The sequence below is a fragment of the Neoarius graeffei genome, chromosome 16, assembly GCF_027579695.1.
Source record: "Neoarius graeffei isolate fNeoGra1 chromosome 16, fNeoGra1.pri, whole genome shotgun sequence".
In the NCBI taxonomy this organism is placed as follows: domain Eukaryota; kingdom Metazoa; phylum Chordata; class Actinopteri; order Siluriformes; family Ariidae; genus Neoarius; species Neoarius graeffei.
The window spans coordinates 61,732,390-61,756,006 of NC_083584.1; the positions used below are offsets into that span (position 1 = coordinate 61,732,390).

Below are 23,617 nucleotides of genomic sequence, written 5' to 3' on the forward strand. Positions count from 1 at the left end.
CAATATTAATTACTATAATTGTTGTAATATTGTATATAAATTTTATCTAGTTATATTATTCATGATTATTAATTGGGATGATATTTTTTCAGCAGAGCTTCACAGAGGAAAAGTACCACCCCCTGAGTTCCAGGCTTTTGATTGGTCGACCCAGGTGGAAGCTTCTTTTTCAAGAGATAGGGAAAGCCAATCAGCAGTAAGCACTGTAACATACAGATCATGAACTTAACTTACGAACACAATAAATACACTGGACATGTAAATGCTCTCTGTTGCTGGGTTTCATGTGACGTCACATCCGCCTCATTAGTGATTCAGAACTTTAGCTGGTGGTCAACCAATGCTCAGTTGACAAAGGTGCATTACTCGCATGAAAAATGCCTTACGCTTGCGTTGTTTTAGGTTGTTTGAATCGATCCGACTGTGAAACTGATAAAAGTTTCTTCAGGGTTCGTCGTGAACTAATAAAAAAGGGTGAACGAACACAGGATTTCACCAAAAGGCGTGGAGAAAGGTGGCTTTCGAACCTCTTAGTGAAATTGAATGGAGCTGAGTCGAAGCACGCTCGAGTTTGCAGTGATCACTTGGTGAAAGGTTTGTATCTCCCTCTCAGTTACGTCCTTAGTGTTTTCCAAGTACTTTTCTTGCTGTGTGTCGTATTTTACGGTACTTTTTTTTAGTCCCGAGGCGCTAAAGTCCCCAGCTGTTTTTTTGTTCACTCCTCACAAAGTCCATACGCATGAAGGTCGCGACAAAATTCTTCCCCAGCCATACAGTTACAATGCGCCGTGATCACTTCTCCGTCCTGTTTAACTAAGGGTGTATTCAGACCAGGATAGTTCGGTAGTTCACTTGCTTTGGTCCGAACCAAATGTTTTTTTTTATTTTTTCATTTTGGTGCGGTTCGCTTTCACACTGTACATTTTAGTAAGCGGACCAAAATCTGTCAACAAAGCCACGCGCCCTGAGGTCGTTCAGCTATTGGTCAGAGACGTCACGCGCACAAAGCGCTGTTCTGGGGAGCGCGTGAACCCCTTCTCCTTCATTTTGTCACTGAATACAGCAAACACGTCGGCATTTTTGTGTGTTCTCTCCAAAAGCTCAGATATGTGGACATCTGCCCATATATCCACAAGGGTATGCGTTTCTTCCTCGGCCCACGTTTGCCCCCTACTCATTTTTTGTACTCTGTAGTCTAGCCTACCACTGGTCTGAATGACTGAACGACTGTTGTAAGGTTCCCTTGACAACCGAAACAGTGTTTGCACTTTGCGGTGGAGTGTCAAGACTCTGTTTCCCATAATGCTCGACAAACGACGGAAGCTCCCGAGGTACAAAAAAGCAAAACTGTCGAATTAGGTCCGGTCTGCTTTCACACCTCCAAAAGGTCCGCACCAGGGTTCCTTTGGTCCGGACCAAGTCCGACCTTGCAGCTCGGTCTCGGTCGGCTTGTTTGGTCCGGACCAGAGTTCGGTGGCTTGTATTCAGACCAACCCAAAAGGTCCAGACCAAGGGAAATTTGGGTCATTTGGTCGTTTCGTCCGGACCAAACAACGTAGGTGTGAATACGCCCTAAGATCCAGGTCTTTAAAGGGGTTTCTGATGATCTTTGTGAATGATTTAGCTGAGAGATAAGAGCCAACACAAGTCAGAATCAAGCCAACTGTTGTTTGTTTACACTTCAACTTGCAGCACTTCGTTGTAAAGAAAAGCTTAAAAAAAAAACCATACTTACACAGGCAAAAGCAATACAGGATTCATTCAGCAGCGACTTGATCCCGAGGTCCTTTACCCAAACACATACGAAAAAGTCGTAAGCCTCCATACTCTTCCATGCTTTCATCTGTTTTGCGGTGTAGAAGGACGTCTGCAACACCAGATAGTTGGAGATGTCGGGGAACTCGACTGAAGGGTCGTTTTCGAGATCGTATGACAAAATCCTTCTTTCCCAGACTGTAGGGGTCGATTCCATTGCACACAGCAATCTTCTGAATAGATCTAACGCCAGCAGTGGCTTCTAGATTATGAGCGTACTCTGATGAGTTTGCACTACGGCAGCTGTTTAGACCACCAGCTATTTCACTTCTGGTAAAATCGCTAAGAAAAGTCACATGACTGAAACCCAGCAACAGTAAGATGGGGTATTAACTGCATTGTGTAAAAATTATTTATATACAGAGCTGAGGGAGGGGTTAATATTCTGAGAGAGAAAAAAAAACTCAATGTCTGAGATTGAAGTCATATATTTCCGAGAACAGACTCAGATATTCTCTGAGATTATTTCATCTCATCTCATTATCTCTAGCCACTTTATCCTGTTCTACAGGGTCGCAGGCAAGCTGGAGCCTATCCCAGCTGACTACGGGCGAAAGGCGGGGTACACCCTGGACAAGTCGCCAGGTCATCACATGGCTGACACATAGACACAGGCAACCATTCACACTCACATTCACACCTACGCTCAATTTAGAGTCACCAGTTAACCTAACCTGCATGTCTTTGGACTGTGGGAGAAACCGGAGCACCCGGAGGAAACCCACGCGGACACGGGGAGAACATGCAAACTCCGCACAGAAAGGCCCTCACCGGCCCCGGGGCTCGAACCCAGGACCTTCTTGCTGTGAAGCGACAGCGCTAACCACTACACCACCGTGCCGCCCCTTCCAAAAGTCATATAAATGAATATCAAAATAAATATTTACTAAAAAAACCCAACAACCTTACAGTACCAGCACATATTATACAGTAATCAAGTACTGGACAATTTTGATCTGTGTTCAAAAAGTATATTTCATAACTTTATATTTAAGTTCACATCACTTTCAGGACTATATGATTACAGAACTAGAGCTAAGAACTAGAAGGACTGGGTAATTGGACCCGATAAATTTCCTCTAGGGTAGCGTGAGCGGACCAGTGGATATTTCAGACACGACGTAGTAGGTTAGTATAGGTTCCATCTAGTCGCTGCTGTTTGACTATCAGTGTCCAGGTCTTGGCCCCATAAAGGAGGATGGGCTCTACGACAGATCTGAACAGGTCAATATTCAAATTGTTATCCAGGCTAGAGCACCATGTCTTGTCAAGGGCAATACAGGCTTTCCAGGTCAGAGCTTTACGGATCTTAAAGTCCTTATAGTCCTTAAAGTCCTGAAGGACTAGGGAGGTAGATCTTCTCCAAAACCCTATAGCCTAGTCATATAACTGGAGAACTAGACCTAGGAAATGAGAGGCCAAGGAACTGGAAGGACTAGGGATCTAGAGGTAGGAAGTCTAGGGAACTAAAGCAAGGAAATATAAAATGAACGAAAGGACTTTTGGTTGGTACTAAAGAGTATTGAGGAGCTAGAGTTACTGTGCTGTACTAGGAGGACTAGATATCTAAAGATGACTAAGGAACTAGCAGTAGGAAGTCTAGGGTACCAGAGCTAGAAACTGAGTGTACTAGAGCTAAGAATGTGGAGGATTAGGCAACTAGAGATATGTATTGTGACAGAGTGCTCGTCACTAGAGTGTGTGCTCTGACTGCCATACCAACGAGCCTAGCTTTTGGTTGTTATGGTCAGGGTGCAGGTTTGGCACCCCGTAGATCTGGGTTCAAGGCAGGATAAGGTGACTGTTCTATTGCTTCGCTACAGATGGTGTCAGAAGTGGGATGGCTTGCCAGGAGGCCATCAGAGGTGTGCCCTGGGTGTGAGCCGTACAAGGGACCCCCAGGATAGATGGCCCCTGTGCAAGGGACCCTAGAGATGGGTGAAGCATGAGAGTGTGGGGCACGCTGGTATGGGAGAAGTATGGCTGGGGGATGCGTGAGGGATGCCTGTGTGCGTGAAGTGCACAGGTGCGCCTCCCAAAGGGGAGGGCAGTGTGACGGAGTGCCCGTCACTACAGTTGAGTATGCGCTCTGACTGCCATACCAGCGAGCCTGGCTCTTTGATGTTGTGGTCAGGTTGCAGGTTTGGTACCCTGTAGGCCTGTGCTCAAGGCAGGATAAGATTACCCCAGGTTGACGAGTTAAAATTTCAAGTAGAGAGGGTGTTTTCAGTGGGTTTTACTGGTTGTATACAGGGAATTACAAGTTGCAACTTTGCCTCCAATACAGCACTAGTTAGCTACAGGTATGAGAAGGACTAGTTTATTAGATTAAGGAACTAGGAAGACTAGGACAACAGAACCAGAGCTAAGAACTGGAAGGTCTCGGCAACTAAACCTTGTATGGCAGCTAGTGCTGTATTGGAGGCAAAGTTGCAACTTGTAATTCCCTGTATACAACCAGTAAAACCCACTGAAAACACCCCCTCTACTTGAAATTTTAACTCGTCAAATTGGGGTAATCTTTTCAACTACCATTTCCTTTTTTTGGGGGGGTTCTGAGTGACGTCAAATCAACATTGCTGCTCACACCGTGAAGTTCACCTTCTCTACTTTTAAATGAGTTTATCGGAGTATTGATTTTAGATCAGTTAATATACAGACACAGGACAGTGTTTGTTTAAGTCTTTAACACTGATCAAACTAAGCATCAACATGAGAGTAATGTTAGCTGGGAAGTGCTGGAGAAAGGTGTGTGTGTGTGTGTGTATGGGGGGGGGTGTTAATGAAACAAACGCTAGGAAGTACGAGAACTCAGCTAGAGCTCGGGTGTAGTAGGAGTACAGAGTAGAAGAGCTAGTTAGGAACTCTGGATAGAATCAAATACAGGAACTTGGAGAACTAGGGAACTAGTTATGAAATGAAAGAAAAATGTTTATCAAAGTGATTAAAAATTGTAACCACAGTAATTTTATTTAATCTGTTATCTCTTTTGCAGTAAGAAAGTGGGCGTGTTCTGCTGTGGCCCTAAAAGTGTCTCCAGAGAGTTACACAAACTTTGCAACTCGTTCTCGTCTTCAACAACCATCTTCGAGTACAACAAGGAGTCCTTCAGCTAACACACATGCGTCTGAACGAAATTTAAAATGAACGGAACTAGACACAGGATTAGGATTTTTCAGGGAGTTAACAAAGGAAGACTTTATACACACACACACACACACACACACACACACATATATATATATATATATATATATATATATATATATATATATATATATATATATATATATATATATATATATATATATATATAACTTTATCTGTTTTTATTACTCTGTTGTACATTTTTATTATTTAAGATTTTTTTGTGTTTATTCCTCATTATTCTTTCTTTTACCGTTACATCAGCAGTAGCAGTGTTTAACTCTGAGAAAGTAAGAAATTGTTACAGAAAGATGAACAACTAAAAACAAAACACTGACTGCATGTCAACAACGTGTCAGAATTACGCTCATTACACACTTGACTTCTGGTATTTGTTGAACTTCAATCCTCAGCTGTTTTTTTTTTTCAGACGTGAGAATGTTAATAGATTTTTATACATTTTTTTATCAAATTAAAAATTAAGATTTTCAAAAGATAGTGTGAGATCCTGTTGACTTTGCAAAATGAATTTTAACATTGAAATGTTGTATTTTATGGGTATTTATCGTGTGTGTGTGTGTGTGTGTGTGTGTGTTTACAGCCCTGCAGTGTGTCGATTTTATAAGCATTTTATTTTATCATTATATAAACATTTTTGGTGTTTTATGAACACAGTACATGTTCATTTGATTCACATAATAAGCATTTAACAGTACAGTCTTTGGGTCTGACTGTGTGTGTGTGTAAATGGTCAGGTGTGTTCATACAGTACAATTCAATATGTGTACCATTTTGTGTGTGTATATTTTGAGTGATTCGTGTATGAGTGGTGTGTGTGTGTTTAATTATCTGTATAAAAATAGCATGGTTCATTTTCCATGTGTGTTCAGTTATGTGTGTTGCATTATCTCTGTGTGTATGTGTGTGTACATGGTCATGTGTGTTTATACAGTACAATTCAATATATTGTGTACCATTTTGTGTGTGTGTTCAGAGTGTGGTCTGATATGAGGCAGTGTTCTCTTCGTCGCTGCTGTTCAGTAGTGGTTGTTTCTCTCCGTATTGATTTTCTCTGTTCCCTCGGCGACGCGCCACCACAACAACCCTTCTGATAACCACACCGATGACAGCGGTAACCAGGGCTCCGAGCACCGCGGCCCCGAGAGCCAGGGCCAAATCTGCTGGGTACCATGTTGTAGCCTCCATTATGGCCAATCGGAGCGTTGGATTCTGGGTAAGTAGTGCGCGGGGGGCGGTGAAGACGTAGCCATTGCTCAAAGATGCTAACACACACATACAAGGATCCACTCTCAAAGATCAACTCTCAACAATACTGTCAATATCACTGTGTGTGTGTTTTCATCTTACCTGTCTATAAACGCGTGGCGCAGAAGGAATATGGGGTCATTAGCTGATGCTGGCACTGATGACATCGAACCATTCATGTAGATGTGTAGTGCATTGTGCATCGTGCTCTGGCCTGACACTGCCATACCTGTTTCTGGACTCACAAAACCCACACACACACTCTTGTCTTACTATTCTTGTGAGGACATAATTATTAATGTAGCTAATAGGTGTTATGCTACACCTAAATCTTACTCTATCTTTACACTCAGTACCCAAAAGGAAAACATTTGGCTCTGTATTTTTATTTATTTATTTTACTTATTTATTTATTTTTGTCGGAAAGCAATTTTCCTCGTGGCAACCAGCCATCATGTTCAAAAACTTCGTGCGACAAAATTTCTCTCAAAATAGCTGCAAATGCGTCGCTGGTGTCGCAAAGCCGTCGCGAACCCTTCTCAAGTTGGTTTCCGTGAGGCTTCCTCTACTTCCCTGTCTGCCGAGGGAAAGCCGGGCTGCGACAGCCTGCGACTAGTTGGAGACACAACAATTGCGGTACAATATGCGAACATCAATTCAGTGTGATTCCAAGTGAAAATTGTCGCTAATTCACATATTTTATCGCAATTCTTGTGTCTCCAACTAGTTGCAGGCTGTCGCAGCCTAGTGAGATACTACCCTGTAACAGTTCTCACGAAGGGGTGGAGCACAGAGGACGGCAGGTCAGAGATCAGGTTCAACAATAGTTTTATTGCTACACTTTTCAGTGGTCTCTCATAAACATACACACACACCCAGACACGCGCGCGCACACACATCAGGTGCCTGGTTCGGGAGAGCTCCTCTGCTCTCGCTCTCCCTCCTTAAATAGGGCGCGGTCACTGGGAAGACACACACAAACACAGGTTAATTGTCGTCAGGTGTAGTGATTCTGCCACTTACCTTCCCTGACTCCGCCCTCCTGTCACAGACTGGCGCTTGACCATGCCCCCGCTGCCACATACCCCCGCCGCCCGACTCAGGCCGGGCGGCTGTCCGGCCTGCAGCCGACTCCCCCCCCCCCCCCCCCCCCCCCCTTGACGGGAGAGGAAGTCCGCCACGACCATCTGCACCCCCGGCCTGTGGACCACCTTAAAATTGAAGGGTTGGAGTGCCAAATACCAACGGGTGATCCGCGCGTTGGCATCTTTCATGTGGTGGAGCCACTGGAGGGGCATGTGGTCCGAACAGAGGGTGAAAGGGCACCCCAGCAGGTAGTAACGGAGGGCGAGGACTGCCCACTCGATTGCCAGACACTCTTTCTCGATCGTGCTGTAGCGCCCCTCACGCACTGACAGCTTCCTGCTAATATACAGGACGGGGCAGTCCTCCCCCTCCACCTCCTGGGACAAAACCGCCCCCAGCCCTCTGTCCGATGCAGTGGGTTTTACTGGTTGTATACAGGGAATTACAAGTTGCAACTTTGCCTCCAATACAGCACTAGTTAGCTACAGGTATGAGAAGGACTAGTTTATTAGATTAAGGAACTAGGAAGACTAGGACAACAGAACCAGAGCTAAGAACTGGAAGGTCTCGGCAACTAAACCTTGTATGGCAGCTAGTGCTGTATTGGAGGCAAAGTTGCAACTTGTAATTCCCTGTATACAACCAGTAAAACCCACTGAAAACACCCCCTCTACTTGAAATTTTAACTCGTCAAATTGGGGTAATCTTTTCAACTACCATTTCCTTTTTTTGGGGGGGTTCTGAGTGACGTCAAATCAACATTGCTGCTCACACCGTGAAGTTCACCTTCTCTACTTTTAAATGAGTTTATCGGAGTATTGATTTTAGATCAGTTAATATACAGACACAGGACAGTGTTTGTTTAAATCAGTGATTCTCAAACTGTGGTACGCGTACCACTAGTGGTACGCCAAAGAGTTACTTAATTAAATATAAATTTAAAAAAAAAAGTGAAATACTATCCATAATATCCGAATGGATGAAAATATCTTATCAACTGATGACAAGAAAATGAAAGGAGATACAAATTAAGTTAATAATTAAAAAAAAAGTTTGCAAGTGCTTCTGGGTAGCCATACGTAGCGTACGTACGCATTCCCGCCGGTTCCGCTGACAGACGGTTATCCACCATTGGTAGACTAGGCTGTGATGGGAAAAGGTGGAGGTGGCTTTGCTAATTATGACGAGTACGACAAAATTACTGTCGTGGCTTAAATCCGCGAATGGGAGCGTGGATCAGGAGAGAGGGAGAACTGAAGAGGACGTGTGTGAGCCGAGCACAGATGCTAACGATAGTGGCAAAACCAGCCCCAGAACTGCTAGCAAACTGCAGAAACCAGTGAGGAGGAAGTATGACGAAAAATACAAAGAAACGGCAAGAACTGCAGCTATGCGTAGCCTGTTTTGATTTTTTTCAAGTGCATCAAGTACAGAATTTTTTTTACTTAACATTTAAGTACAGTACAGTTATTTAACTTTTAAGTACATTTTCATTTAATCTTTAAGAACTCTTAATATTTATTTTAGTACAATGTTTATTTCACTTATGTGCAATTAATTTTATTTGATTCATTATTTAAGTACAGTGTTTTATTTTCCTATATTTAAACACAGTGTTACTGTTCAAAGTACTGTGTGTAATGTTACAGTGGCCAACAATATTAAATATACTTGTTAAATAAACCCTCCACCTTGTTTTTAATGAATACTTAGGCCTACTACGCTACTGTATTTTAGTGTTGATCATTATGGTGGTACTTGGAGAGCCAAGTAATTTCTGAGTTGGTACTTGGTGAAAAAAGTTTGGGAACCACTGGTTTAAGTCTTTAACACTGATCAAACTAAGCATCAACATGAGAGTAATGTTAGCTGGGAAGTGCTGGAGAAAGGTGTGTGTGTGTGTGTGTGTGTGTGTGTGTGTGTGTGTGTGGGGTGTTAGTGAAACAAACGCTAGGAAGTACGAGAACTCAGCTAGAGCTCGGGCGTAGTAGGAGTACAGAGTAGAAGAGCTAGTTAGGAACTCTGGATAGAATCAAATACAGGAACTTGGAGAACTAGGGAACTAGTTATGAAATGAAAGAAAAATGTTTATCAAAGTGATTAAAAATTGTAACCACAGTAATTTTATTTAATCTGTTATCTCTTTTGCAGCAAGAAAGTGGGCGTGTTCTGCTGTGGCCCTAAAAGTGTCTCCAGAGAGTTACACAAACTTTGCAACTCGTTCTCGTCTTCAACAACCATCTTCGAGTACAACAAGGAGTCCTTCAGCTAACACACATGCGTCTGAACGAAATTTAAAATGAACGGAACTAGACACAGGATTAGGATTTTTCAGGGAGTTAACAAAGGAAGACTTTATACACACACACACACACATACACTAATATATATATATATATATATATATATATATATATATATATATATATATATATAAAACTTGATGTTTTTATTACTCTGTTGTACATTTTTATTATTTAAGATTTTTTTGTGTTTATTCCTCATTATTCTTTCTTTTACCATTACATCAGCAGTAGCAGTGTTTAACTCTGAGAAAGTAAGAAATTGTTACAGAAAGATGAACAACTAAAAACAAAACACTGACTGCATGTCAACAACGTGTCAGAATTACGCTCATTACACACTTGACTTCTGGTATTTGTTGAACTTCAATCCTCAGCTGTTTTTTTTTTTTTTTTCAGACATGAGAATGTTAATAGATTTTTATACATTTTTTTTTATCAAATTAAAAATTAAGATTTTCAAAAGCTAGTGTGCGAGATCCTGTTGACTTTGCAAAATGAATTTTAACATTGAAATGTTGTATTTTATGGGTATTTATCGTGTGTGTGTGTGTGTGTTTACAGCCCTGCAGTGTGTCGATTTTATGAGCATTTTATTTTATCATTATATAAACATTTTTGGTGTTTTATGAACACAGTACATGTTCATTTGATTCACATAATAAGCATTTAACAGTACAGTCTTTGGGTCTGACTGTGTGTGTGTGTAAATGGTCAGGTGTGTTCATACAGTACAATTCAATATGTGTACCATTTTGTGTGTATGTTTTGAGTGATTCGTGTACAGTGGTGCTTGAAAGTTTGTGAACCCTTTAGAATTTTCTATATTTCTGCATAAATATGACCTAAACCATCATCAGATTTTCACACAAGTCCTAAAAGTAGATAAAGAGAGCCCAGTTAAACAAATGAGACACAAATATTATACTTGGTAATTTATTTATTGAGGAAAATGATCCAATATTACATATCTGTGAGTGGTAAAAGTATGTGAACCTCTAGGATTAGCAGTTAATTTGAAGGTGAAATTAGAGTCAGGTGTTTTCAATCAATGGGATGACAATCAGGTGTGAGTGGGCACCCTGTTTTATTTAAAGAACAGGGATCTATCAAAGTCTGATCTTCACAACACATGTTTGTGGAAGTGTATCATGGCACGAACAAAGGAGATTTCTGAGGACCTCAGAAAAAGCGTTGTTGATGCTCATCAGGCGGGAAAAGGTTACAAAACCATCTCTAAAGAGTTTGGACTCCACCAATCCAAAGTCAGACAGATTGTGTACAAATGGAGGAAATTCAAGACCATTGTTACCCTCCCCAGGAGTGGTCAACCAACAAAGATCACTCCAAGAGCAAGGCGTGTAATAGTCAGCAAGGTCACAAAGGACCCCAGGGTAACTTCTAAGCAACTGAAGGCCTCTCTCACATTGGCTAATGTTAATGTTCATGAGTCCACCATCAGGAGAACACTGAACAACAATGGTGTGCATGGCAGGGTTGCAAGGAGAAAGCCACTGCTCTCCAAAAAGAACATTGCTGCTCGTCTGCAGTTTGCTAAAGAGCACGTGGACAAGCCAGAAGGCTATTGGAAAAATGTCTTGTGGACGGATGAGACCAAAATAGAACTTTTTGGTTTAAATGAGAAGTGTTATGTTTGGAGAAAGGAAAACACTGCATTCCAGCATAAGAACCTTATCTCATCTGTGAAACATGGTGGTGGTAGTATCATGGTTTGGGCCTGTTTTGCTGCATCTGGGCCAGGACGGCTTGCCATCATTGATGGAACAATGAATTCTGAATTATACCAGCAAATTCTAAAGGAAAATGTCAGGACATCTGTCCATGAACTGAATCTCAAGAGAAGAGGAGTCATGCAGCAAGACAACGACCCTAAGCACACAAGTCATTCTACCAAAGAATGCTTAAAGAAGAATAAAGTTAATGTTTTGGAATGGCCAAGTCAAAGTCCTGACCTTAATCCAATGGAAATGTTGTGGAAGGACCTGAAGCGAGCAGTTCATGTGAGGAAACCCACCAACATCCCAGAGTTGAAGCTGTTCTGTACGGAGGAATGGGCTAAAATTCCTCCAAGCCGGTGTGCAGGACTGATCAACAGTTACCGCAAACGTTTAGTTGCAGTTATTGCTGCACAAGGGGGTCACACCAGATACTGAAAGCAAAAGTTCACATACTTTTACCACTCACAGATATGTAATATTGGTTCATTTTCCTCAGTAAATAAATGACCAAGTATAATATTTTTGTCTCATTTGTTTAACTGGGTTCTCTTTATCTACTTTTAGGACTTGTGTGAAAATCTGATGATGTTTTAGGTCATATTTATGCAGAAATATAGAAAATTCTAAAGGGTTCACAAACTTTCAAGCACCACTGTATGAGTGGTGTGTGTGTGTGTGTGTGTTTAATTATCTGTATAAAAATAGTGTGGTTCATTTTCCATGTGTGTTCAGTTATGTGTGTTGCATTATCTCTGTGTGTATGTGTGTGTACATGGTCATGTGTGTTTATACAGTACAATTCAATATATTGTGTACCATTTTGTGTGTGTGTTCAGAGTGTGGTCTGATAGGAGGCAGTGTTCTCTTCATCGCTGCTGTTCAGTAGTGGTTGTTTCTCTCCGTATTGATTCTCTCTGTTCCCTTGGCGACGCGCCACCTCAACAACCCTTCTGATAACCACACCAATGACGGCGGTAACCAGGGCTCCGAGCACCGCGGCCCCGAGCAGCCAGGGCCAAATCTGCTGCACATGCTCCCAATACGGAGCGATAAACTCCTGCAGGAGCCGCTGAGCTGCAGTGAGACACATAGGGAGAGAGATAGATGAAAATAGTAAGATTTCAGGAAAATAACTTAATAAGGGCCATAAATGATATTAAAAACTACATTAACTCTGTGTGTGTGTGTGTGTGTGTGTGTGTGTCTCACTTGGATCTAGTAGGTAGGAGTATTCGTATCCCAGCTCTTTGGTGGAAATGAAGTAGTCCATGTTTTTGTACAGAGGGATGAAGGGTACCATGTTGTAGCCTCCATTATGGCCAATCGGAGCGTTGGATTCTGGGTAAGTAGTGCGCGGGGGGCGGTGAAGACGTAGCCATCGCTCAAAGATGCTAACACACACATACAAGGATCCACTCTCAAAGATCAACTCTCAACAATACTGTCAATATCACTGTGTGTGTTTTCATCTTACCTGTCTATAAACGCGTGGTGCAGGAGGAATATGGGGTCATTAGCTGATGCTGGCACTGATGACATCGAACCATTCATGTAGATGTGTAGTGCATTGTGCATCGTGCTCTGGCCTGACACTGCCATACCTGTTTCTGGACTCGCAAAACCTACACACACACACTTGTCTTACTATTCTTGTGAGAACATAATTATTAATGTAGCTAATGGGTGTTATGCTACACCTAAATCTTACTCTATCTTTACACTCAGTACCCAAAAGGAAAACATTTGGCTCTGTATTTTTATTTATTTATTTATTTTTGTCGGAAAGCAATTTTCCTCGTGGCAACCAGCCATTTTAAGCTAGTCTCTCACTGGGCTGCGACAGCTTGCGACCGTCATTCGCGAGAGAGTTTCAAAAGTGTCTTGAAACATTCGCGGGGCTTCTCAATTTCCTCGCATGAGTCGCAAAGTGTCGCTCCTTGGTTGCTGAAATTTTGAACATGTTCAAAAACTTCGTGCGACAAAATTTCTCTCAAAATAGCTGCAAATGCGTCGCTGGTGTCGCAAAGCCGTCGCGAACCCTTCTCAAGTTGGTTTCTGTGAGGCCTCCTCTACTTCCCTGCCTGCCGAGGGAAAGCCGGGCTGCGATAGCCTGCGACTAGTTGGAGACACAACAATTGCGGTACAATATGCGAACATCAATTCAGTGTGATTCCAAGTGAAAATTGTCGCTAATTCACATATTTTATCGCAATTCTTGTGTCTCCAATTAGTCGCAGGCTGTCGCAGCCTAGTGAGATACTACCCTTAGTGGGATATCTGTTCCCACTAAGATTTAAAAACAGTTCCAGGAGGGAGACATGTGTTGATGTTTTTGAGGACATTTAAATGTCCATTCGATGACTGATCATTCTATTAAACTGTGTTATGATACTCTCGGCAAATTTGAACCTATAGAAGGTGCTAGCGTACAGTAGTTATAACTAGCAGGGGGAAAAACGCTAATCACTATGTTTACATGCACAAAATATTCTGAAAGAGACAATATTTATACGGTACTAAGCTGTTTACATGACTAATGAAAATGAATGTTCCAATAATATTCCCGTTTACAAACAAATGACAAATGTGTACACTTTGATTGTGTAGTTAGTTTGTCTCCACCGCTTAGAGCTGACCGTGAGCAGGCAAGAGGCTGTGTGTCGCAAACTGCTGTAAAAACCCCAACTGAGAAACTGCAGATTCCGAAGGTGCCGTATACCAGACTCGCCAAATCTACAGATTCATGTGATAGTCTACCGCTTTTGACAGGTGAATAGCGCATACTGATTTTGGTTCTAAAAAGCACCGCATTACAAAATAATTAGTGAACGGTGTTGGATTTGCTCCTTTGGTCTCGCTTAAGCTGCTTTCAGCAAATAGTCATATCAAGTGAAGCTGAGAGCCAATGGAACGGCGCGATAATGATGTTGAATCAAAACTGTATTGCTCTTTTGCGCCATTCTATTGGTTCTCGTTATGGTTCTAGCCAATCGGCAATGAGCTCACATGTTACAACAAATTGCGCCAGTATTTGTGTAAACCAAACACATTCTGGTGATCACGAACAATGAAAACTCAGAAGAAGAAAAAAAGATTCACTATGACAACTAGTTCAAGACAACTGGGATTTGGTTGTCAGATCATCCAGCATCAAAGCATCGAGGCGAGGTGAGAAGCAGCATTTTGTGAAGTACAACCCCGATTTCAAAAAAGTTGGGACAAAGTACAAATTGTAAATAAAAACGGAATGCAATAATTTACAAATCTCAAAAACTGATATTGTATTCACAATAGAACATAGACAACATATCAAATGTCGAAAGTGAGACATTTTGAAATTTCATGCCAAATATTGGCTCATTTGAAATTTCATGACAGCAACACATCTCAAAAAAGTTGGGACAGCGGCAATAAGAGGCTGGAAAAGTTAAAGGTACAAAAAAGGAACAGCTGGAGGACCAAATTGCAACTCATTAGGTCAATTGGCAATAGGTCATTAACATGACTGGGTATAAAAAGAGCATCTTGGAGTGGCAGCGGCTCTCAGAAGTAAAGATGGGAAGAGGATCACCAATCCCCCTAATTCTGCGCCGACAAATAGTGGAGCAATATCAGAAAGGAGTTCGACAGTGTAAAATTGCAAAGAGTTTGAACATATCATCATCTACAGTGCATAATATCATCAAAAGATTCAGAGAATCTGGAAGAATCTCTGTGCGTAAGGGTCAAGGCCGGAAAACCATACTGGGTGCCCGTGATCTTCGGGCCCTTAGACGGCACTGCATCACATACAGGCATGCTTCTGTATTGGAAATCACAAAATGGGCTCAGGAATATTTCCAGAGAACATTATCTGTCAACACAATTCACCGTGCCATCCGCCGTTGCCAGCTAAAACTCTATAGTTCAAAGAAGAAGCCGTATCTAAACATGATCCAGAAGCGCAGACGTCTTCTCTGGGCCAAGGCTCATTTAAAATGGACTGTGGCAAAGTGGAAAACTGTTCTGTGGTCAGACGAATCAAAATGTGAAGTTCTTTATGGAAATCAGGGACGCCGTGTCATTCGGACTAAAGAGGAGAAGGATGACCCAAGTTGTTATCAGCGCTCAGTTCAGAAGCCTGCATCTCTGATGGTATGGGGTTGCATTAGTGCGTGTGGCATGGGCAGCTTACACATCTGGAAAGACACCATCAATGCTGAAAGGTATATCCAGGTTCTAGAGCAACATATGCTCCCATCCAGACGACGTCTCTTTTGATCATTTGATATGTCGTCTCTTTTGATCATTTGGTATGTCATCTATGTTCTATTTTGAATAAAATGTGGAATTTTGAAACTTCCACATCATTGCATTCCGTTTTTATTTACAATTTGTACTTTGTCCCAACTTTTTTGGAATCGGGGTTGTACGTCAGTCTGATTTCCAGATCAATTTTCTTCAAATATGGCCCCCAGAAGGCAGGAGAATGCATGATTTTACACCATCCATCCATTATCTCTAGCCGCTTTATCCTGTTCTACAGGGTCGCAGGCAAGCTGGAGCCTATCCCAGCTGGCTACGGGCGAAAGGCGGGGTACACCCTGGACAAGTCGCCAGGTCATCACAGGACTGACACATAGAGACAACCAACCATTCACACTCACATTCACACCTATGGTCAATTTAGAGCCAACAATTAGCCTAACCTGCATGTCTTTGGACTGTGGGGGAAACCGGAGCACCCGGAGGAAACCCATGTGGACACGGGGAGAACATGCAAACTCCGCACAGAAAGGCCCTCATCGACCACTGGGCTTGAACCCAGAACCTTCTTGCTGTGAGGTGACAGTGCTAACCATTACACCACCATGCCACCCCATTTTACACTGTTTTTTTCCAAAATTTTCCAGGGAGCATGCCCCTGGACCCCCCTAGAAAGGTGCGACTATGTTCTGCAATCTGATCTACCACTTTTTGGTTTACGGTTATTTAGCACAAAAGTCTTTTAGCACAAATCTAAAGTCTTTTAGCACAACTCAAAGTTCTGTAGCACAAGATCCAAGAACATTTAATCTTTATTATGAATACTTTCTGATCATGTTTAAAGATGTTTAATAACGTTTCTTAGCGGATGATAGCATTGAATAAAAAAGAAATATTGAAATCAAATATAAACATGCTGCAACAAAGTGAATTTCCCTGTAAACTCGCCACGGCTTCGAGACTTGTCTTGATGATCAAACAACCCTTACATCGTAGCGTCATCTCTTCTTCTTCTTCTTCTTGCTTCATGATTGCCGTATTATAAACAATTGATATGTTAATTTGGGTTGTTTTGTCATTCCTGAACGGTTATATTGCACTTTTAGTTAATTGCCATTCGTTCTAGGATACTTTAGTGGAAGTTTCTTTGAAATTGGTCTTTTTTTTTTCAGTTAAAGACTTTGTAGCTTTGTTCGTCAAATACATATGAAAACAGTAATATGTGATATCAATTGGACTTTTCTTAATTTGAGTAAGTTTTTAGGAATAGATTCCACTCTTAGTCGGCAAAACATGTTTTGCCAAGCAGGGCAAGAGACATAATCCCCCGGGTAATTAATTCGGCAAACGCGTAATTATTGACCGTCAGTTGAATGTGTGATATGATCAGGAGTGACTGAAGTTATCTATGATGGTGCCCACAATTCAAGGTTTGTTATGGCTTAACTACAAATATCCAAAGACACCAAAGAATCAGATTTTCAGTCCACGTTTCAGGGATCAACAACCGATCCTTAACATGCACAGCAGCAGAAATTCCGGCTTCCGGTCCCTAAGCAATCATAATAAACCCCTTCCTATATCAAGATGAGTATTTCTTTCGATTATTGTGACCATAATCCAGAGCTGTGCTAAGATACTTTAGAACTTGTGCTAAAAGACTTTTGTGCTAAATAACTGGATACCTTAATTCTCTAGAGGTTAGCAAGTAGCCTATGCATATACATGTCCGAATCATGCTTCTAAAACAGGAATAATATCAGCATATACTACATGTCTTAATCGGAAAATGCAAAATATTTTAAGTTCGTTTCTTAGACAAGGATATTTTTTAAGCTTGTTACCTTGTTAACAGTTTCGGCGAGAATCTCCCGCCTTCTTCAGAAACAGTCCAGTGGAAACAGTGGACTGTTTCTGAAGAAGGCGGGAGATTCTCGCCGAAACTGTTAACAAGGTAACAAGCTTAAAAAATATCTTTGTCTAAGAAACGAACTTAAAATATTTGTAATAGTTAGACATAATGAACATCCACTACGTGGAAAATGCAAAATTCGGACTATCCGAACAGAATATACTGTTTGCATGACCCGTATCAAGTTACAGTGGAATATCAACGTGCGTGTAAAAGTACTGAATATGTCGATGCTGATGTGCCAAGAAAGAAAACATTACACCTTTTCTAAGACTGGTTAACAAAGCAAGCTAACTAGTTAATCTGAGGTAACCAATCCATATGAGGAATAAAAGTTCTGGTAGTAAAAGTAAAGCCGTTCATGCAGACGAGCAACGTTCTGGACAGCTTTTACAAGATCAGCTGGAACATTTGTGAAAGGCTCTGTCGCAATTTGTGCTAAATCATGTTCAGTTTAAAGGGAAATCAGCCACTGGATTGATGGGAAGATGTAGTGAGTGCTTACGTGATGGACACGTAATGTAATGGATTCTCATTGCAGGTTTTAAGCATGCAAGTCTGCTGAAGTAGGATTCTGTAGCCTGTTGTATGGGTTGGTTTATATTGCAAGGGATCTCCACGCTTACACGATTGCCTGATTTCTTTTAGATCTTCAAACAAACCCGTTTAACTCTCGGGGAAGGTTTAAAAAAATTTTTTTTTGGCCTGCCTTCTGGGTGGCATGGTGGTGTAGTGGTTAGCGCTTTCGCCTCACAGCAAGAAGGTCCGGGTTCGAGCCCCGTGGCCGGCGAGGGCCTTTCTGTGCAGAGTTTGCATGTTGTCCGCGTGGGTTTCCTCTGGGTGCTCTGGTTTCCCCCACAGTCCAAAGACATGCAAGTTAGGTTAACTGGTGACTCTAAATTGACCGTAGGTATGAATGTGAATGGTTGGTTGTCACTCTGCGTCAGCCCTTCGATGACCTGGCGACTTGTCCAGGGTGTACCCCGCCTCTCACCCATAGTCAGCTAGGATAGGCTCCAGCTTGCCTGCGACCCTGTAGAACAGGATAAAGCGGCTACGGATGATATGGATGGATGTTTGCGTTCTAGTTGTAGTTTAGAGCCCTAGACTATTAGCTAAAACCTTAGTGTTTACAGTTCATTCTGCAGTTTGATCTTTATGAATATTCTCATCATTCAAGCAATTATCCAATCAAACAGATCAACAGCTTATTTTTTACTATTATCTACTATTATGCATGTGAGTGTCTTTGTCATCAAACTAGCATCTAACATGAAGGGCAATAAGGTTGCTGTAGCAGTATCACTACTAGACCTAACTCCAGTGGATCTTGGGTTTTTCCATCTTTATTTTAATCATTGTCAATTCCCACCCATTGACAGTTTCCCCAATTTTATGATAGCTACCACAAAATAGACACCCATAATTGGTTAGTGCCTCTCTAATTTTGGGGGGAGTGACTAACACCATCTTTTCCGCCCATATAACAAGTCCAATTTGACTTCCTCGGACTCTCGAATCGCCGTGGCATCTTCCGGATTCAAATTTCAAAGGCAAACTCTCTTCTGTTGCGCCAGTTAGGAGGCCCAGTTTTGTTCTACCACCACCTCAACACAAAGTTGCCACTTTTCTTCTACCAACTGCTGCAGAGTGGCCTATCATGATCTGAAGTTGTTGCTCAACAATTTACCCATCTCAAATTCACATCTGATCCCCTTGGTGTGATTTCACACTCCACTATAAAAGATGCAAGCCTCTGAGTGTAGCGTCTAAAAGACTCTTCTACAACACAACACCTTTTGACACTGTTTGCTAGCTTGGGCACAAACTGCTGTGGTTACAGGACATTGAGTCACACCACACAGATTTTAGCCCAGAAATTTGCTTAATTCAGTTCAGGATATATCCATAGCCATCCTTACATTCAGCCATACTATGAGGCATCCATGCAACTATCAAGCACACATCTTTGGCACACATAACTCACTGACCATGGTTATACTTTTCAGCAGACTTGTTGAACATCTTCCATTGACCATCTTCTGAAGGTTCCACCATCGTCCTATTTGTAGTAGGCTGAACTACAAGTTTACTTCCTGCTTGTCAAGTTGCTGAGGTTCATTTCAGTTCTGTCCACCACAACTAAGGTCTTTTGCATGATGTAATCATACGTATATCTTAGACACAGCTAACCTACAACTCACCTTGTGCACCATTCTGGGAGAAACTGGACATTGCTGTGAGCTTAACTTTAGGAGACCGCATACAATCTATTGTTCCAAGGATGTTTCTATGGAATTGATGCTATGCCTGTCAAGACCACTTACAAAAAGGAACTGATATTCCAGCTGTGGTTATGCAGAGTTGAATGGATTTGGGAGGGAACCCACACAACAGGTGGAAGTCTGAGAGCATTCATTCATTTATTCATCTTCGGTAATCACCTTATCCTGGTCAGGGTTGCTGTGGATCCAGATCCTATCCCAAGAACACTAAGCATGAGGCATGAAAACACCTTGGATGGGACGCCAGTCCATCTCAGGGTGTCACACACCAATTCTGACACTCATTTACACTCAGGAGCAATTTAGAGTAGTCTGTCCACTTACTGGGAAGTTTTTGGGAGGTGGGAGGAAACCAGAAAACCCAGAGGAAACCCACTTTCGTAGAGGGAGAACATGATAGAGGAATCAAATTGGAGACCCTGGAACTGTGAGGTTACAATGATACCTTCTGTACCAACATGCCGCTCAATGATGCCCAAGCCAGTAATCCTGAATTCTAATCTGTGGATTGCCTGTGGATTTACACCAAGGGTTGGAACATCCATGCTATAAGCTCAGACCCTAACTTATGGGATTATCAAGTCCTCCAGTAGTTCCTGGTTTCTTTACTGATCCGATTCTACTTTTGTCAACTTTGCCTTGCCTGTGGTATCCCATTTTTTAGGTTTAGATACACAAAAAGGAATATCTCATCTCATTATCTCTAGCTGCTTTATCCTGTTCTACAGGGTCGCAGGCAAGCTGGAGCCTATCCCAGCTGACTACGGGTGAAAGGCGGGGTACACCCTGGACAAGTCGCCAGGTCATCACAGGGCTGACACATAGACACAGACAACCATTCACACCTACGGTCAATTTAGAGCCACCAGTTAACCTAACCTGCATGTCTTTGGACTGTGGGGAAAACCGGAGCACCCGGAGGAAACCCACGCAGACACGGGAAGAACATGCAAACTCCGCACAGAAAGGCCCTCGCTGGCCACGGGGCTCGAACCCAGACCTTCTTGCTGTGAGGCGACAGTGCTAACCACTACACCACCTTGCCGCCCACGAAAAGGAATATAATTGAGGAAAAGAAAACCATAAAAGCTAGTGAACAAGAATATTACAAGGTGTTTGTGTGTTGTCTGTTGATTGTTTACCTTCCAGTACATTCCTGAAGCTCATGTTGGCATGCCTGTCGAGCGTGTCGCTCTCATACTGTGTGAGCGAGAGCACGAACTCCACGTCTGCGTTGCTAGGCAGCCGGCTGACACGGCTAAGGTCATGGCCGCCAGGGTTACGGAGCAGTGGACCCTCAGGTGCACCATCACAGAGCACCTCACGTGCGTTATACACCTCTGGATGAGTGCAGATCACCTGCACACAAATACAGGCTTTATATTTCTTCCAAGTCCAGCTTCAGCTCAGAAGCATGAAAAAGAGAGGGATGTTTGGGTTTTTTTCCTGGCAACTGTAGCTGGACCTCTCTGATGGTGTACCAGGTCACTGAGAGTAAAGCGGCTTTGGTTTATGTCTACAAAACCATTTGTGTGGTGTGTGTGTGTGTGAGGTGCTAGAACCCCTCGTGCGAGTCACATGCGAGTGTGTGAGAGCTAATACAATGTGCTCGAGGCTACTCCTCACATTCTGAGCTGTGTGTGTGTGCAGGTCTGGTGAGGTCTCTACTTTCCTCTCTACTTCCTACACTACCATACTAAACAATATGCTATAAAAGTACATTACCTATACTATAGAGCACTATATACACCATACTAAATATTTAGGCAAACTAGTACACCAAAAGGGGTGGAGTTTACTGTATAGTACCATGGTGTAGTACATCAATACAACACCTACAGAGTACCATAGTGAATACCACAGAGCATGTATACTACCATCGTACCACATATACACAGACTAACATACACAGAGTTTTAGATTGTTCACCTTCCATGAGGAGAAAATCGAGGCAGGGCTGATGAGGTTGGGGTTGAGCGGGCTGCGCGCACCCATCAGCTTGTCTGTGCACACCTGGCAGTCACGAGCATCCCGCCAGTCCCAGTATGGGATGGTGAAGTTGAAGTCGCCGGTGAGTTTGCGGATCTCGTGCTCCCAGAAGAGCAGGAAGACACGATGCCACGGCAGGAAAGCAGCGGCCTCATGGGCAAAGTCCACGTCTGACCATACGTTGCCAGGACCGCCAAGGAGTGTGTCGCGTGACACGTAGTAGTGCATCCACACGAACAGGTTGTATACACTGATGTCAGCGAACATCGGATTCGTGCTGTCATTCATCTGTGCACGCGTGCCTGTCACGATTACATAGTCAGGGCTGATGGTGTTCTTAGCCAGGTTGAGGTATGAGATGAAGCGCTGCTGGTCTGCCATTGACATCTGGAAGATGTTCCGTCGCACGCTCTCGCGCCTTTCCGCGCAGGTGGCACCATAATAGCCAAACTTGCACTCACCGCAGTTGTAGCCCATGAAGTTGCCTGCGCACTGGCACGTGCGGTTGTAAAAAACGAGTGGCCATTGTTCACGGTCGTCCACGTCGCTGTGTGGGAACTGAGGCCCGTTCGGCAGATCGGACACTGACACGTCTTGGCAGAAGCCGCGGCCAGAACTCACGCCACACACCGAGCCATCACCAGGCCACACAGGGCAACAGGTTTTAGTCCGGAGCACATCGGCCGTCGTGCACAGTCGTGGGAACTGCGAGTGTGACACACGCACGAGCTGCGGTAAAAAGAGGACCGCGAGAGTCACCAGCTGCATGATTAAAGTGCGAGAGCATCAGACTCCCCAGAGTGTGTAAAAGAGTGAAAGAGTGCAGGGGACTGCACTTCATCTCACCCAAAACTTCATGCGCACACACACACACACACACACACACACACACACACACACACACACACACACACACACACACACCATCACATGTTTAGGATCAGACCTTCTAGTCCCCCAGGGCTCAGCATTTGGAATTCACGCGCTTGAATGATCCCATGCTGTGTGTGTGTGTGTGTGTGTGTGTGTGTGTGTGTGTGTGTGTGTGTGTAAGTATAAAAAAGTTAAATACAATGAAACGAGAAAAATAACAGAAAGTCACACAATATAACACCTTGTTGTCAGTCAAGAGAAAGAGGACTGTACTGTACGAATAAAACTGTAGAGTGAAAGATGGATATACGTATAATCATGTGCTTTATCTGGTTCGGGGTCATGGTGGATCCAGAGCTAATTTCAGAAACACCGGGTGCAAGTTGGGAGAATTCAGCTAGTCCATTTCAGAGCACTGCACACACTAACTTGACTGATGAGCTCATCAGGTTGAGGTTGTTGATGTCACTAACTGTTGTTTTTACGTTTTTCGTCACAGATCTCACAATGTTTCTGTCATCAACAACTGTTTTCCTTGGCCAACCTGTTTGATGTCTGGTTGCTGGTACACCAATGGTTTCTTTCTTTTTCAAGACATTCCAAATTGTTGTATTGGCTATGCCCAATGCATGTGCAATGGCTCTGATTGAGTTTCCCCTCATTTCTCAGCTTCTCTCAGATTCGAAATGGCTCCTGTTGACAGCTCTCTGGTCTGAAGGTTGGTTTATCCTTTTTAACAACAAATGCAGTCTTCACAGGTGAAACCCAGGACTCAGATCAAGAGTAGCCAATAAGAGCTATTAATTGTTTAAACAATCATTCTAACAATCGACCTGAGCAACAAGAATCACCTGTCAGCCACATGTTCCAATATTTTTGATCTGAAGCATTATTCACGGTTCTTTAAGCCTATCTGTTCCAATACTTTTGCTTACATAAACTTGGTTGGTATGACAC

The 23,617-nt window shown here is 42.8% G+C and overlaps 3 protein-coding genes across 5 annotated transcripts in view; 1 reads left to right on the forward strand and 2 right to left on the reverse strand.

The window, feature by feature from the left end:
- LOC132900939 (NADPH oxidase 4) overlaps positions 1–9,586 on the forward strand; it is a 73,730-nt gene extending 64,144 nt beyond the window's left edge. For 2 of the 3 annotated variants that reach the window (XM_060943331.1, XM_060943333.1), the window contains exons 17-19: positions 93–196; positions 4,811–6,196; positions 9,466–9,586. In XM_060943331.1, coding sequence (XP_060799314.1) covers positions 93–196; positions 4,811–4,931 — 225 coding nt within the window. In that variant the 3' untranslated portion in view covers positions 4,932–6,196; positions 9,466–9,586. The remainder of the gene's footprint in view (positions 1–92; positions 197–4,810; positions 6,197–9,465) is intronic. The other variant, XM_060943332.1, reaches the window with a different exon arrangement.
- On the reverse strand, positions 5,490–6,565 carry LOC132900941 (tyrosinase-like). The gene is made up of 2 exons (XM_060943335.1): positions 6,331–6,565; positions 5,490–6,245 (listed from the first exon to the last, which is right to left on the reverse strand). Exons 1-2 carry the CDS (start codon positions 6,453–6,455, stop codon positions 5,921–5,923), a joined length of 450 nt encoding a protein of 149 aa, XP_060799318.1. The 5' UTR covers positions 6,456–6,565; the 3' UTR covers positions 5,490–5,920.
- Positions 9,587–11,942: 2,356 nt separating the features above from the next.
- On the reverse strand, positions 11,943–22,631 carry tyr (tyrosinase). Its single transcript, XM_060943334.1, is given in 6 exon segments — positions 11,943–12,430; positions 12,566–12,747; positions 12,831–12,978; positions 20,941–21,157; positions 21,728–22,571; positions 22,573–22,631. Coding segments are annotated over 6 exon segments (1,689 nt in total). The 5' UTR covers positions 22,629–22,631; the 3' UTR covers positions 11,943–12,188.
- Positions 22,632–23,617: the final 986 nt, after the last annotated feature.

Excerpts from the sequence above, each read along its gene's own strand:
- LOC132900941 (XM_060943335.1), bottom strand. The coding sequence starts at position 6,455 with ATGGCAGTGTCAGGCCAGAGCACGATGCACAATGCACTACACATCTAC. Across the intron at positions 6,246-6,330 it reads CGCCACGCGTTTATAGACAG|CATCTTTGAGCAATGGCTAC; the intron begins GTAAGATGAAAA and ends TGTGTGTGTTAG.